This window comes from Hypomesus transpacificus, chromosome 10 (genome assembly GCF_021917145.1).
Source record: "Hypomesus transpacificus isolate Combined female chromosome 10, fHypTra1, whole genome shotgun sequence".
Classification (NCBI taxonomy): domain Eukaryota; kingdom Metazoa; phylum Chordata; class Actinopteri; order Osmeriformes; family Osmeridae; genus Hypomesus; species Hypomesus transpacificus.
The window spans coordinates 1,991,111-2,008,432 of record NC_061069.1 but is presented as its reverse complement, the minus strand read 5'-3'; the positions used below and the strand labels follow the sequence as shown (position 1 = coordinate 2,008,432).

The 17,322-nt window shown below is 45.3% G+C and overlaps 1 protein-coding gene across 5 annotated transcripts in view; it reads right to left on the bottom strand.

Moving 5' to 3' along the window:
* agap3 (ArfGAP with GTPase domain, ankyrin repeat and PH domain 3) overlaps positions 1-17,322 on the bottom strand; it is a 103,599-nt gene that overhangs the window by 33,055 nt on the left and 53,222 nt on the right. For 4 of the 5 annotated variants that reach the window (XM_047027604.1, XM_047027605.1, XM_047027606.1 and 1 more), the window contains 5 exons: positions 14,351-14,492; positions 14,040-14,174; positions 12,828-12,955; positions 9,699-9,854; positions 3,733-3,816 (listed from right to left, as the gene is read on the bottom strand). In XM_047027604.1, the coding sequence (XP_046883560.1) occupies positions 3,733-3,816; positions 9,699-9,854; positions 12,828-12,955; positions 14,040-14,174; positions 14,351-14,492 (645 nt within the window). Of the gene's footprint in view, positions 1-3,732; positions 3,817-3,885; positions 6,148-9,698; positions 9,855-12,827; positions 12,956-14,039; positions 14,175-14,350; positions 14,493-17,322 lie in introns of those variants that run through there. The other variant, XM_047027608.1, reaches the window with a different exon arrangement.

Genomic DNA, 17,322 nt, shown 5'->3' with positions numbered 1-17,322 from the left:
CATTGTAGCTTCTGTCTCACTACCCCTGTATGTGGCTTTGGAGTGAAGCATCTAATAAATAACTAAATATATAAATCATTAACAACTAATAAGCATCCTCATAAGCAACACCACATCTCCTGGTGATTCATTGATGAAGTGATGTTTTCTCATGAACTGTGGGAGCACGGTTCTTTCATATATATAGTATGCACATATAATCTGAAACAGTCAGCAAACTTCATGTCCATGGCTTGTTGTGCCGTCCTATTCCAGAGTAAGAGCTCGACAGAGCCTTGTCCTTCCACGAGTCTTTCTACTCCAAAAGTGAGCAGTGACAATCCAATTTGCTTGACCTCCCTCCGAGCTCCATTCTCATTGCGAGCTGACCTCTGGAGGACCTTCTCGATCCCGGGATTAGGGCGTGTGATCTAATGCAGGCTCACTCCTCTGTCCTGTCTTATCTTCTAGGGCCACTTCAGGTCTTCACAACCTCCCTTATCTGCTTAGGGAATCCACAGAAAACAATGCGGGCTTCTCGGCTGGAGGTGGCCAAACGCTGGGGGGGAGGGGGGGGGGGGGGGAGGGGGGGGGGGGGGGGGAGGGGGGGGGGGGGGCTCTCTGAGGCTAAAGACTGAGGAGGGGCTTGCTTAATTAGGGGATTAAGAGGGGAATGTTTGTGCTTTTCCAGCCAAGGCCTGTGTGTGTGTGTGTGTGTGTGAGTGAGGGAGAGAGAGTGCATGAGAGTGAGACAGAGAGACAGAGCCAGAGAGAGAAAGAACAGTGTGTGCGTGTGTGTGTGGGGTGTGTGTGTGTGTGTGTGTGCGTGTGTCCATGTAGAGAATTTGCATGAGGTACCAGCTCAAGTGAATGTGAAAGCCAGAGGGAAGGCTGTATTTGTGCTGTAAATTACAGTCAAAGTATCTGTGTGTCTGTGTGTGTGTTGTTCAGGAATGTTAAAAGGGACCCTCAAATGTTTTCCTAGCCTGGCCTGTCCTGCAGGGCTATAATCCTGATTAACACATCAGGCAGGAGTTGACCCTTGGTGACCTGGGCACCAGGCTGTTAGCCGACAATCATCTTAATCCTGTAAAGGAGGAGGTGGGGCAGGGGGGGGGGGCAGAACTCTGATCACTAGCATTTAAACTGGGGAGTCCACATGGACCGACAGGTGGATACACCTTTGTTTGATCAAGTGATTGAAATACAGACTAATTAGCAGTCCCTATAAAGACAATTATGGATGTTCTTCTTAACATGAACAACTTTGTAGTAGCTTTTCCCTGCCCTATTTGTTGAAGTTTAGCTGCAGTACAGTATTACGGAGTAATAATTATATATTTTTTTCAAACTCAAACTGAAAACAGCTGAAACAGTGGATGATGTGAAATATTTATGTTGTACAAATACTGTTCATGATTTAGTCAATAAAAAAGCTGTTAACACATTTTGAACAGCCCTGTGATCACTTAAAGCAAATTATAATGTCCCGGGGCCCATGGTGACTGCATAATGCATGTTTTACAAGCAAATATGTTTCTCATCTTCTGTGCGTATCGAAGCCTTCATGAATCTATAAATTCAATCAGAGAGGACGTACATAAATTCATCAGAGCTTTGAAGGAGATCGATACCATCCATGGGGAATAAAGGTTTACAGTGTCTCTATTGCTGCAATCCACATTTTCTCGGCAATTGCTTTAAAGAAATATGTTGCAAGTGACTCTAATAAGCACTAATTATTGGTCCAATTTTAAATATATTTAGGCCATATGTTGACTGCTGCAGCAATGTTTCTTCTTCTAATTGGATCAATTAGCAAGGGAAAAAAAATGCTTTTGCATACATGGTTTAAATTCAAGAGGAATTGTTATGCAATTATGCAAGCCCACCACTCTCCTGCTGCTTTCTGCTATGCACACACACACACACACACACACAGACACAGACACACCACCGTGATGACCATGTTCAGCCTGTGTGACATAAGGAAGCAGGCTGGTCTTCAGACACACACTCTGTGTCCAGACCATCGTCATATCTCCACAGAGGAGATAAGTGTCTTTCCCTCCATTGTCTCGCTCCTCGAAAAAAAAGAAGCTGCATCCTGCCAACGCGGCTGAATGATGGGCCGGGCCTTTGTGACAGCCCAGAGCAGAGCAGAAGGAGGACACTGGGGTCTGTGGAGGGGAGGGGGTCGAGCAGAGGGCCAAGAAGAAAAGCCGTGTGGACAGTCCACCCCCCCCCCCCCCCCCCCCCCCCACCCCTCCTTCCACCCCTTGGCAGTGAGTGTATTGTAGTTCCTTCTTTATCATTTTTAACAGAGGAGGTGGGGGGGGGTTTGGGAGGTGGGGAGGGGTGGGGAGGCAGTGTGTAATTTGCCCAATGGGTGGGTAATTAAGCTCACATTGGCTCTTTGATCTTCCTGAATGTGCATCTGACTGGTCAGGCCATCCACTGCTCTTTAATGCCCCCTCCACCAACCCCCACACACACACACAACAGGCTCCCCTCCCTTCCTACCCCAAGTCTTAAAGCTGGTCTTATCTCTTGTTCAAGAACTCTGTTGAAAAGGCTGGCTTGAAGAGATTTCCAAGTATTATGTTTTGTTTGTTTATTTGGGGGGCGGGGGGGGGGGTGACCTCCCTCTCACCTGTCTGTAAGGGTCTAGTCTCTGAGGTCTAATCCAATGACACCAAGCAGCTCACAAGGGTCTATCCCTGATCATCATCATCACCTCTACACCTGACAGGGGTCCATTTGAAAGGTCTTGATTGGGGACAGGTTTTACAAGATCATTCTCTTTCCTTAACAGTCCTTGAACGTCAACAGTTACTCCAAACTGATATTTTCACTGACATGTGTCTGTCATGTAACACATACCAGATCACTTGGTTTAAGAATGTTCAAGTACGATTTACGTAAACCTATCTCAGAACCCTTTCTGGGGAGTGGGGGTGGGTTACATGACCTTGATTAGACCTGGGCTGAATGTAATATTCAATCCGAATAACAATATTGTTATTTGATGTAGACCAAACCCTTGGCCTTGGTTTCCTTAACAACCCAACTGGCCAAAGGACGCCATGTAGAGGCACAGATCATCCCTTTCAGAAGGACATTCACCCCTGAACCGTTCTCATGATGTGTGGTTTAGACGGCTGATGCTGGGATATTGGACCTTGTTGTGATGCTGGGATGTTGGACCTTGTTGAAAGGCCTTTAAACAATCAGGAGTGAACAGTATTGTGTCAACTATATTCTCCCGATGTTGCCACCTGGGAAAGTGACCTTCTCTCTGATACAGGATGTGGTACCTTGTTATAAATTATCTAAATATCATACACCAAAAAATGAAACCACATATGAAAAGTTACACAGACCTGTTTTAGTTGTTGAGCAGTTTCCAAACGTTTTGTGAATTATTTCATTTCATCAAGTTCCTTTACACGTGAATCATAAGAACCTTGCATCTCAACTGCCTTTTAAGTGCTCGTCATACAAATACTTGGAAGGAAATTATCTCAGTGGTGTTCATTTTTTCAATCTCAATCCCCATCAATTCTCTATGTCCTTCTAGTGCTGCATTATATCCCCATCTAGTGGCAGGAAAGGGTATTTTCTAATCTGGAGTTTAATGTCTGTCTAATGAACCCAGAGAAACATATATAGTATGGGCACTCAATGTATATTGGTACCCTTTAAATTAAGAATGGTGTGTGTGTGTGTGTGTGTGTGTGGAGAGACACTCACCTGTTTGATTGGTATAGCTCTTCCACTGCCTATGTTGTCAGTTTTACTGTCAGTGCTCTTGCCTTGATCGCTGGCTTTCCGCGACTGCAAGAAAACAAGAGAGTCAATCGACAACAAGAACTCACCATGGTGACTGGGGGGTGGGGGGTGGATTGAGTGCAGATGGGACGTGAGTGTGTGTGAAGTGAGCGTGGGTGTCAGGGTGAAGGGCTCAGTGTTGTGTGTGTGGGGGGGGGATGTGTGTTCGGGTAGAGGAGGTGGTGTGGATTCAAACGGTCGCAAAAGGAAAAGTCAAACAAAAAAGGAAAAGCTCAAAAAAGAAACAAACAAGCAGACCAGCGGAAACGAAAACAGCAGTACACTGACGTGCAAGTTGAACTTAAAGACCAGACCAGGACCAGACCAGACACAGAGCACCATTTCAACACAGAGGAGACAACCACACATCGAGTCATGACTCAGCCCTGAAACCCATATGGAGATCCTTCCTTCTGTCCCAGGCCCAGATGGGACCCTACTGGGCCTGGACAAACCTACTGGGCCTGGACAAACCCTACTGGGCCTGGACAGACCCTACTGGGCCTGGACAAACCCTACTGGGCCTGGACAGACCCTACTGGGCCTGGACAGAGCCTACTGGGCCTGGACAGACCCTGCAAGGTCCGAGCAAGACCCTGTACTTTTGCATAGATAAACTGACAGCTTTACCAGTCAACCATCAAAGGGAAGAGAGGGAGGTTAGCAGGAGAAATTGGGAGAGAGAAAAGTTACTATCCAGGAGACTGGATTTGATGTGGCATTTCTCCACATCTATAACCTATAAGGACTTGTCAGAACATTCTGTAAACATTGCTTTAGACCATTAGGTGTTAGGGTTAGACGTTTTGACAAGGTTAGAAAAACAACAGAGTCAACAACTGTCAACCACACAAACATTTCAGGTTTCGGGGTTAGGCTGTGGAGGAAATATTGGTTAAAGAGTAAACGTCTTGTCACATTAGGCAACATTTCAGTATACGCAACACAGTTCACCCCCAAAACACAGAGCGAAAGATGAAGTACAGAGGCTCTCAGTCAAAGCGACAGACAGGACTGTTATGGTCTCACTCAGAACAGGATGAAAACATGCCCAGTCGCCATGGAGAGAGGTAGAGTCTGACTTCAAGTAAACCAACTCTGGTTTATATTTTTCAACATTTCATTTTTTTATTATAGTTATAATTTTTTGTTTCTATACAGACACCATACAAATTAAGTCACAGGTTCACTTCCAAATATTTGACAGATTGAGCCAAACATTGCAGTTCCCACAAAATATAGGATGGACAATAAAGGCATTATTTCATATATTTCATATATGTTTATAATATACTTTTAATAGAGTACCATTGTAAATAAAATACAATACAAGATATACAGCAGTCTATAATTTGTCAATCCTTTCATGATAGAAAAGCGATTATGGAATACTTCATAATCTTCATACCAACCCTAAATGGAAATAACTTAAATTCAAGTAAATAAATATAAATAAGGTGGTGTGAATAAACAAAGAATTGAAAATTAAGAAAATCAAATTAATTGAAACTACATTCATACAAGTCGGTGCAAACCAGTTCCATTCATTATTACGTTTGTTGAACCCCATCTCGCCCTGAAAACCTACTCTGATTTTTATGAAGGCCTTCATAAAACTACCTAATATTACTCCTGATATGCTCCTATACCCATAAACATACCACATTTTATAGTCCATTCAAGACTTTCCGTGAAAACAAAAGAAAAAAAACTGACCAAAAACCTATGAGATTTAAACGCAAATGCAATGTACTTGGCACCTCTAGTCCTTGAGTCCTTGTGTATGGCAGAAGGCAGTGTGATGTAAGGGGCTGTCCTTTAAGAGGTCGGAGGATAGGTCCAGGAGGAGGCTTGACTGAACAAACACTTCTTGTATGACTCGTGGGAAGGTAAGGGCAAAGGACACAAGGGAGCATGGGGGGGGTATAGTGGGAAGGAGGAGAAGGGGGTGGGGGAGGGGTCGCCGGTCCAGCAGAGAAAAGTACCTACTTTGTGTCCCAGTTAAGGGGTTAATTAGACAGTCTGCTTTGAGCGTGTGCGATCGACTCCAAAAATCTACTCGGCTTCCAACGTTATGTAGTTTTAGCCACGTAGTTCTAGGGTTTTCATTAGCGCCCCCTTCTGACTTGTGATGTTTGACCCATATGCTCAGGGACACTAGGGTAGCAGGACACTTCCTCAGACGTCCTCTATCATTATGGAGGGCAAAGAGGGGGGCGGGGCGCACACTCATTTGAGGGGTGCAACGTTAACTTTTGTAATCACCCAGCTCTTCTAATTCGGAAGGAGTTGGAAAGCCCTTTTAGTTGAAGAAAGGTCGGAACGAGTTGCACAAATCTGTAAATACTGAAACAAATATAAGATGGTTATTCTTTTTTTTTTTTTTCTTTAAGTGGACATCCAGTAAAAACGTAAGGACTGCATGATAGACAGACAGGGTTGATGAGGATGACGTTTAGAAGTTGTGACGTGGGGGGGAATGAAAAAAGATATGCCAAAAAGTTCCTCTAAATTCGTCTATACTGTGCTTGTAAACACCAAAGGGACAAACAGCCTAAAACACCTCCGAAAATATTGTCGAGGTTAGTTACCATGGAAGCACTAGGAAAAGATTGTGTATTTGACTGACACCTAGTGGCCATTGATAGTTATGACAGACGGCGGAAATGATCATGGCTTGTGACACTGACTCGTGAAGATGATGACAAACCAACATCTTTCAGAGTAAAGCTTTTAGGACCTTTGAAAAGAAAAATAACCCTAAAATGACTTCAAAAGTTTCAAAAAGAGAAGAATTTGAGCAGCAGTTGTACTAGTACTGTAGGTAATGGTTAAACACAAATCCTATTGGTATCCATATTATGTGACATCTTTAACCATTAACTCTGTATATAATGGTCAAAACAGTTGAGGCAATTATCGTAAATAATCATATCAAATGAAACGCTGCCTTTGTCCTATGCACGTCAAAACTAATTAGGTCAGGCAGTGCTGGAAAATCAGACTTTTTCAATTGGCCATACTTTAGTTAATAATCCTGTATTGTTTTTGTGCTTTTCTGGGGCATTTCAAGAAGTGAAAAATGCTATTGCCGCTATAATACCAAACTAGGGTGATGTTAATTAAATCCTTCAAACAGTTTTGAATCAGATTGCGTATGCAAATCTAGAAATAAAAAGAATCTTGTAAAAAAGCTGGTGAGACCCTATCAATGGCGTTGTGGTATCTGAATGAATCCCAGATAAATGATATTAAGGCGTATTCTCTATTTGACATGAAGCTCCACATTTGAATCAAACATTTTAGGGGTCCAAATGAATACTGCAGAAGTGGATATCATGGGCTTATTAATGCTGACTAGCAAACAAGGAGTTGCCAGACTTGAGCTTTTGAGTAGTACTGCATGATTTGTGTGTGAATAATTGTTATATGTTCAGGGAGTCATCCGAGCTAAGATTGATGAAAGGCGAGACGGGGGTAGTCTTTACAGTGGATCTTTCACAAGGAAAACTTTCGAACTCTCTCGGTTTCGAGAAGAAAAAAAAACGAAAAAAAAAAAAAACGTCAGAACAGAATGTTGCATCACTTCCTCTCCTCGGCCTGCTGTGATCTTGAAGTGTCATTTGAAGAGAAAAAAACAAAACAAAAACTGCCGCTTTGAAACCCCTCAACCGTCGCCTCTCACGGCCACCTCGCCCCACCCAGCCACTCCCCTCCTCCACCTAGCCCCCCCCCCCCCCCCCCCCCCCCCACACCCACCACATCCCCCCCCTCCCCCCCTGACCCCTCTCGTTGCTCCTCAGAAGGTCATGAGCTGAAACTCCCGCTCGGCTTGCCACTCCGGCACCCACACGGGATAGGTGGCGTGCTTCGGCACCTCCATGACGCGGACAGGCAGAGGCTCATTTCTCTGGTGGACAGGGTTAGTCACTACCTAGCAGGGGGGACGGAGAGAACAAGGGGAGCTAGCACACAGCCTCAACTGCTCTGACGCTGACAGACAGCCAGCCAACCAGCCAGCCCTGGGGAAAGGGTCGACAGGGAGGGCTGGGGTAGGAAGGTAGAGCTTAGAGAGAGATAGAGAGAGAGAGATAGGGTACGGACACAGACACAGGGTCTGAATAGGGGTTACGACAGACGGGGGGAGATGGGTAGGGTTAGAACAAGGTTGGGACAGAAGGGGACATGGCTGGTCAGAATAGGGTTAAGACAAGAGGCACATGGTTGGGATCAGAATAGGGTTAGGACAAGAGGACAGGGTTAATGCAGGGGGGGGGGGACAGGTTCAGGGCAAGGTTGAGCCAGGGTGACGAGGTTACGAGGTGGACAGAGGGTGTAGAAGGGAGAAAGGGAAGCTTTGGAGCGTAGGAGGCTGGGGTAAGGATGGAAGAAAACAAGTTAGAGACAACGAGAGGAGGCTGTGTTAGAGAGGAGATGAGGAGAGGAGGCTGAGTTAGAGGGGAGATGAGGAGGCTGTGTTAGAGGAGATGAGGAGAGGGGGCTGTGTTAGAGAGGAGATGAGGAGAGGAGGCTGTGTTAGAGGAGATGAGGAGAGGAGGCTGTGTTAGAGAGGAGATGAGGAGGCTGTGTTAGAGGAGATGAGGAGGCTGTGTTAGAGAGGAGATGAGGAGGCTGTGTTAGAGGAGATGAGGAGGCTGTGTTAGAGAGGAGATGAGGAGGCTGTGTTAGAGGAGATGAGGAGGCTGTGTTAGAGAGGAGATAAGGAGAGGAGGCTGTGTTAGAGGAGATGAGGAGAGGAGGCTGTGTTAGAGAGATGAGGAGAGGAGGCTGTGTTAGAGGAGATGAGGAGAGGAGGCTGTGTTAGAGGAGATGAGGAGAGGAGGCTGTGTTAGAGAGATGAGGAGAGGAGGCTGTGTTAGAGGAGATGAGGAGAGGAGGCTGTGTTAGAGAGGAGATGAGGAGAGGAGGCTGTGTTAGAGAGGAGATGAGGAGAGGAGGCTGTGTTAGAGGAGATGAGGAGGCTGTATTAGAGGATATGAGGAGAGGACTGCAGAGATTAGTACAAGGGGTATCAAAGGTTTAGCAGAGGTTAAGGCAGGGGCAGTTGACAGGTTTACAGGGGGGAAAGGGGGGCGACTCTGGCAGGGATCAGTACATCACACAAGGCTGGAGGATCAACTAGGGCCGTGAGAGGCGGGGGTGAGAGAAGGGGAGCAGAGCAAGCTTCGGTCAATCTGCTGGGTCGTTAGCTGGGGGGATTCTGGGATTTGGGGGACAAAATTGAGCATGCATTATTAAGTGGTGACAGCAAAAATCTAAATCCTGGCCCTCGCTTTTGTTTATTGTGGTTGAGTAGGGATGGGGAGGGGGGGGGGGGGAGGGTCGTCACATTCCTTCTCTCCACAGTGAGGTCATTGCAAAGAAAGGATCTAGTAAAGATAAGAAGGGTGGGGGGGGGGGGTCGAAGATTTTGATTTAGAGAAAGGATCCAGGGGATCGCGTGAAAGATGAATTCATGCGCTCGTTTACTTTACCGACTGGAAAGTAACAGGGAAAGTAAACGAGACAGAAGATAGAGAAAGATGAGATTTCTTCTTTTTTTTTCCACAGTGCTTAGCTTTGATATTTGCTTTAGAAAAAGTAAGGACATGAAGCATTTTTTTTTGTAGTTTTTTTTCTCTCTCCGTGGGTTTAATACAACCCAGGTTGAAACAACCGCATTGTTATCATTATTTTTCTCCTTTGTCCATCGTGTTGCTTGTATGAGGTGAAGCCAGGCGTTTGGGCCTGCGGTGGAGGCTCTGAAGGGCGGCTTAGGTGGCCTGTGATCTGCCTGTCTCCCCCTGGTGGACATCGTGTGCCTGGCAGGGGGTGGGGCTCTAGTAGTGTGAATGGGTGTTGCTCTGCATCAGCTGCCGCATACTTACTGTGAAGATGTTGGAGCGCCTCTTGGACTGCTTGCGGATGGGCGTGGGCGTGTTGGAGGCTGCGATGGTCTCGATGCGCATCTCCCGCTGGCTGATGCTGGGAGTGGAGGGCACGGACGAGGAGTAGTCGTTAAACACGCCCCCGCCGTTAGCCGCCTGCCCGGGGGAGAGGGGGAGGAGAGGAGAGAGATGCACGGAAAGGGAGTGAGAGAGAATGAGAGAGAGAAAGATAGAAAGAACAATAGGGAGAACAAGAGACAGAGAGAGAGAGAGAGAGAGAGAGAGAGAGAGAGAGAGAGAGAGAGAGAGAGAGAGAGAGAGAGAGAGAGAGAGAACAAGAGAGAGAACGAGAGAGAGAGAGAGAGAGAGAGAGAGAGAGAGAGAGAGAGAGAGAGAGAGAGAACGAGAGAGAGAAAGAGAGAGAGAGAAAGAGAGAGAGAGAGAAAGAGAGAGAGAGAAAGAGAGAGAGAGAAAGAGAGAGAGTGAATTTGTACAGAATAGAAATCCACAGGGTCCCAGGTCAGACCATAAAGACGAGGATACTATTGTTCCACATACAGGTAAACAGAAAAGATAGATACCTGGGGGGTATTCCAGGTAGAGGGTTTAGTGAAAACTTGAGTTGTTTAACCCTGGAGGCATACTGCAAGGATTCCGTTCCAGAAAGAGAGGTAACGAAACCTTTTGGTAAGTTTCCATGGTAACTTACTCTGTAAACCTAAACTGCTCGCTAGCAGGTTTTCCATGCCAAACTCTGCGTTTCTACCTATCCCCTCCCACTTTCTGAGCCAGATAGCATTGGCAGACATGGGATATCCTTTCCTTGTTCGGCCGACCGATCTCAAACAAAATGTAATTTGCTTAGTTATACGCCGGGAGAGGATTTTAAGACTGCAATTCGATGTGCTTTGATTCCCTGATGAATACCGAGGTTAACGTTACCGTTTCCTGTCACAATCTGTCATTTATTTTAGTAACATTCTCAGCCCTTAGGTCTACATTGCTAATGTTACTCGCCGTAGACGTGCCCTCAAAACTGACCTGCTTTTTGGCACTGAAATAAAAACAAATAATTGAAATTGTATTTGGTCTTCTTCATTGCCTACAAATATAAATCTAACAATGAGTATGAGTATGTTTATCGGCTTTTGTTCCTTCAAGTCCTACAAGTACATGATTCACCTGTGACCATGTACCGTCCTGTAACTGGTGTTTCAGCTAATCCAATTCAAGATTGTAGGGGGACAATATTGACCAAACAATCAAAACTAATTCCCCTATGGTTTGAAAGAAGATGGTAAACTGAACAGTGTATTAACATTAACCAAATAATGCCAATACCTACCAATGGAATTACAGTTATTTGACTCTATGGGTTAAATCGGAGCAAGAATGGTCAAAGGTCAATTGTTAAATAATATAGTCATTTAATCATATTGCAAATCAATGAAATCAATGAAGGTTAACTCTTACCTACCCTACCATGATTATTGTAAACCAGAGATAGAAAGCAAGAGGTGACGAAGGAGAAGGAGTATGACAAGCCAGAGCTGAGGAGAAGGTCTCAGGAGATCAAGAATCCACAGATACTTCACAATTCCTTTTATACCCAAGAACAACTAATCCACAATATTGACCCTTACTTATCAACATGACTAGCAATGCTACAGTAAGTAACACAGTGATGTGTGAGAGCCATCAAGTTGAGACAAGCTGAGACCAGTAACTCCATATTTTCCCATATGAGAGGTGGGGGTAGGTTGATAGCCTTACAAGATCAGCCTTTATTCTTCTGCCCTAAGTACACCATCTCTTGGTCAAAATAGAAATTCAGCAAGTTCAACAATTAATATTCATATAGGATATTGTTCCTACAATTAACATCACCTGTGACCATGCATCCTCCTGTAACTGGTGTTCCAGTAAATCTTTATTTTGTTGATTGTCCTTTATTCTTCTGCCCTAAGTGGGCCTACACAATCTCGTGGTCAGTTTTTCTCACTTGCTTCATGAGATGCAGGCTGTACAACTCATTTACTGGTAACTGGGAATACATGAGATTACATTCAATTCCACATGCAGAATTCACCTGCCATTAAATGAACATCTCACTGTGTACCCCATCCATGCTCTGTTCAACAGGATCAGAATGTGCAAATCTTTTTTAGATTCATTATTCTCATAATGTCAGTGTAACTGACAATTCCACACAAGCCTGTAAATAAAAGTACCTGGGGAGAGAACTACCAGTAGCTACCATACAAATACTTTTATTTATCCATTTCTGCAGCAGCAATCAAAGTCTGTGATGAAAAGCATTCTGTTGGGGGTAACTGCTACTACAAGTTGAAATAGGCACCAACTGATATTGACTTTGTATCATGTCGAATATGATTAAAATCAAGGTGACGTATAGAACAACAATCCTACAATCACAAGCTTTAGGCTTAGGTAAAATATGCCTTACCTGTTCGTAATATGTTTTTATATTTAATATAACATTGAACATGCTAGTCCACCACTTTTTCACCAGTAATATTAATGGACAGTGTGGTTAAATGTTCAATGTATGGACTGGCTACTGCATTCAAACGTATGCATCGACTCGGCCAGCAATTGTTTCCCACGCCAATTGTCTCTACGCTGCTACAGCCGTGTTGCTTTTTTGTGTAATATGTGCTCAGATTGACCATAAACAGGTATTAACACTTCTATCTGAAGTGGTGTCCTAGTATTGGAGCTCCATTGATGTTAAAATTCAATAGTTCTAATGCCCGGGCTTAACTCAGACTGGACGCACTCCAAGTTGATTTAACAAATTCAAATCAGCTTTTCTGGAACTTTTCCCATTTCCCAAATTAACTCAGAGGTCAGGGTTAGGTTCACAGTTTGTTGAACCCGCTTTCTGGAATACCCCCTTGGACCCATTTCTCGTGTGTGTCATAGCCGACCTACAAGAGGTGCAAGTCCCAGTTTCTTTATTTAATTTAATCTAAACACAACAGCAGTTTATATTTCATCATTGCTGACCCAAAAGCATGTCCCTACCCTATTGGTCTAGATCGAGCCCGCCCAGCCCACCCAAGGCCTCACCCCATTGGTTTAGAGGAACCCAGCCCAAGGCCTTACCTGGTTGATGTGCACTGAGGGGATGGAAGCAGAAGGGACCGACGAGTGGCTGGGAGAGTTGGGCAGGGACTTGCACGGACCAATAGACAGCTGTTGTTTTTTCCTCAGGGCCACCACCTTCTGGGCCACTGTGTTGAGGGAATAAAACACATCATCGTCATCATCAAGTGAATGAAACCCACTTCATCCACTGGGTAAATCTCACATCGACACGCCAGTGGAGAACTGGTTCATGAGTGCATTATCTAAACAACCGCAGGGTGATTTGTTTTCCAACTGGGTAAACAGAGACATACGGGAAGGAGGCCCAACACCAGTCTCGGGGGAGACCCTGCCTCCCCGTGTCCCGGAGATAAATAAGAACGTGAGACTATGTCGCCGAAACGAGTCGTCTGTCCTCTGAGGTGCGGCGCAGTGTTAATCAAATGAGCCTGTCAGCGTTCCTGGGGGGGGCATAGGGGGTGGTAGGGGGGGGCTGATTTCCCACGCAGACGGAGTGTCGCTCTGGAAACAGGGGGTGGGGGGGGGGGGGGAGATGAGTTCAAGTTGGGTGGACAACTGGAAGCGTACTGACAGAGAGGAAGAGTGAGCGACCGAAAGAGAGTGAGACTCCAAAACGGAACGAGAGCGAGAGACAGAGAGAGAGTGAGAGAGACAGAGACTGACGGGGACAGAGAGGGCGAGCATCCTCCAGACAGCTAGCGCTTCAACGTCTTTTAATGATTTCAAATGGAGCTTGAGGAAGTAATTAAAGCAGGGTCGGGGGGGGGGACAACAAGCCTGAACAGCACCAGTGGGTGAGAAGCCACGTGAGCGTGCTGATACCGGCTGTGTTACGGAGTCACAAGTTTTCTAAAGAGATAATGAAATGTTTGAGCGTTCGAAAACCCAAACGTTTGAAAAGAAAGAGCTTTAAGTGGTGCTTCCTGCAGGGTAAGCAAGCAGTCATTCATAACTAAGTGCTGGCATAAGCTCCCAATTTATTTACTTGAGTTTGTTTGTCACAAACACTTCAGCCTCAGTATGTCCCGATCAATTTAGAGAAGGCTTTCATAGCTCTACGTTCTCACGGATCTTTTCAACGTCTCGGAGAGTCTCGACTCTGACTACCTCAGTGTCAACATCCTGCAACACCTTGTCAAACAGCACAGCTCCAGTGGTTGGCTCACCAGCCTGGTCTACGCTACTCACGGCCCCCCAGAGCCCTCTCACCATCCTGGAAGACTCTCTCCACGTTCAGCCCATAGGTGGAGCAGGTCTCATAGTAGGTGGAGCGCTTCAGGTCGTTGGACAGCTTCCTGGCTCGCGAGTCGTCGATTACTCTGGGGTTGGCAGCACTGATGGCGTCTGGAAAAGGTCAGGTGGTAGGGTGGGGGTTACAGCATGTCACACATAGATATTCATCCAGTCAGACTCTCTGCCTTATAACATGTCACAGGAATTCTGCATGGAAAACAAACCCGGTGTTCCAGACCGAGTCCCATCTTGGCTCATTATGTCATTTTTAAGGTTTTTAAGGTCACCTTGCGTCCCCACCAGGACCATGGGGACCTCCGCTGTGTTCCTGTAACTTGACAGACGCAGGAAGTAGTTGTATACTGTCTGGAAGCTGATCTCATCCTCCAGACTGAAGACAAACACGACAGCATCCACCCAGGCTGCAAACTGGAGATAAAACACCCGGTTAGAACATGGCTAGCGGTATCTCCTCGTCTGAACCCAGTTCCTGTTATACTGAAAGAACTGAAGCAAAGCAAAGTGAAATCAAGTCTTTCTGATGGGTTAACAGTTAAAGGACAATTCTTTTTAATAATCACCTGATCCAGAATTGTCTCTGAAAGGCAGGGTCCCAGGATTAGAAAATTAATATTCAAGCAATTTTACGTTCAATTAAATTGACACATGAATATGTCAACCTTAATGAACTACAAATTAAATAATTAACCACCCTCAAATTACCTTCGGAGTGGGATATAAATATCTGGCAGTGGAGGAAATGACTAAAGATTCTATATTTGGTCAGGAGGGGGCAGCATTGCCGCAGCAATGCTCTTATCGACCTGACACCTACTGTGTTTGTCACCAGTTTCCTAGGTAATATAAAACCCTGTTGCAGAAACCCACTTGTCTTCAGTTATCCAGCGCGTAGGTACATGTGCTTTACCAGCATGCTACGTGAAACTCTCAACCGGATGAACGATGAGGTCAGTTTCCCTCAAGCAAAATAAGAACATCGTCATTACGAAACGTTGCGCGTTGCTATGAAGAGCGACACCAGCAATAACCCGTCCCGTTTCTATTTCTCCGTTCGGTGTTGTCCAGCAATGAACGCCCCATCCCATTTCCTCACCCGAGTGAGCGAACACCGTCCGAGTCATAGCTTTGCTCAGCCTCCCGCGAGTCGGAATGCAATGAAGGCCTTTAATTATGCCTCGCTAATTACACAGGCATCTGACGAGCGAGCTCTAGCCGTTTCCCTTCCCTCATCTAGGGGATAATTAGCGTAATGTTAGCATAACTCAGTGCTGGCAGGGCGGCCAGGTATCAATGACTGTTCCGTCACTGGAGTCTGAGGGGAGGCCGTAGCGTCAGGCGGTTTTTACTCATCGGACTCCTCTGGGACCGTACAGGCCAGGAACAACATTGTGTATCCTTAATCAACGTGATGTGTACCCTCAAAACACATTTATGAATTGGGGGGAACCGGGGAGGGAGCGGACGGGTGTTGGCAGAAATACAGACCTTCCAGGCTCGTCCATATACAATGGACTGGGCTGGAACCTAAAGCTAGTTTGTTACTTTGGATCCCGGTTTGGAGCTCTGCTAAATCGGGCACTAAGATCGTATACACAGCAAAGAAACGATGAGCTACATCCACCCCACAAACTTAAGTGTACACTAGCAGCGTCCAGATGCGCTTGAATTTTCCTATTCGCTCCTTGCGAGCTGGGATTAGCATATCCTACTTCATTGTTGTGCTAGCTGTGTTTTGCTTGATAGTTTTGTTTTGACTGGTAACATACTTTGTTTCTCGTCCACATATGCCCTAACACACGCACACAACAGGGTTTGCTGGTAACATACTTTGTTTCTCGTCCACATATGCCCTAACACACGCACACAACAGGGTTTGCTTCTCTTGGTAGGCAGCCTGTTCGTCTGACTCGCGTTATAGCCTATGGAAGGCCGTTTGTGCCAAAACCCCAAATGTAACGTTCGTGGACAGACAGCATATTTAACCGTCAATTTATGTCGTCAGTACCAGGGGCATAAGAAGATATTGTAGTTTGGGCGGGCCAGTGCAAAAGTGAGTGGGCCTATAGTTTTTCCTAGAAAACTTAAAAAGAAGACTTATGAATAATAAGTAGCACAACGTATTGGCAGAAATTTTTGTCGGACGCCCTGGTTCTATACATTTTTTTGTTGCTCGAGTTGAAAGGTCTGTAGCCTAGCACACATGGTTAGTTTACGTAACAGAAGTGAATTTGACGGATACAGTATGAACAGAGAGCGTCCGATGCATACGCTGGCATCCAGTTAGGACACGGTGTTAGAGAGTAGAAAAAAGAATAGACCAACTGCAAAAACAGTGACACCATCACTTTGCAATATTCAGCAAAGGCAACAACAAAACACTGTCTAAACATCATGTTCAACCAACAGAGCTCAATAAAGGCTGGAAAAATCTAGCCTGGTATCCAATTACGTTGTACAACTTGCTTCAACAGTTCCATTTTATTTGGAAAACAAATTAAACACACACCATTCAACTATAAATCGGGTTTTTATTCATATATTTTCTTAAATACATTTGAATAAAAAAAATAAACAAAAAATGCATTTTTATCAAACTTGCCTGGGCGGGCCAGTGAGTAATGTGGCCGGGCCAGTGCTGCACTGGCCCAATACGGGCCACACACCTGGTCTGTACACAACCGTTTTTAACGTCTGTACACTTTTGGACCATCTATGCTTTCATGCTATTGGTTGACGTCAACATGCCCACCCCTTTTTGACACTGGGACCAACATAGCCACCACCCCTTTGACGTAGTGTCTGCGCTAGGCTGTATGTAGTCTAACTGTGATCATGTGGACTCTTACATAGGTATCATTTAATATTTGGGACACACTATTTGATGGGTGAGAGGAACTTGTGCGGAAACTTTACAACCACCAAAGTGTGAGTGAAAAAAAAAACTGTGTGCGCTATGCCCCATGTATGGTCAAAGGGGATTCAAACATTCAATAGCCTACCAAATAGGCTACCAAATACCAAATGGCCACCATATCTGGCCAAAGGTGCTGCTCAACCAATGCAACATAGCGGCATGGAGATAAAATCTGTTCACATTTGTTACATACTGTATTTGTTCTTACAGCCGATATAGCCCAGTTTCCCAGACATGGATTAAGACTAGTCCTTTTTCTCTTACTTTTGGACTACAGGTCTGGGAAACTGGGCCATTAATAATGTGCTCTCCTTGCTCGGGTTT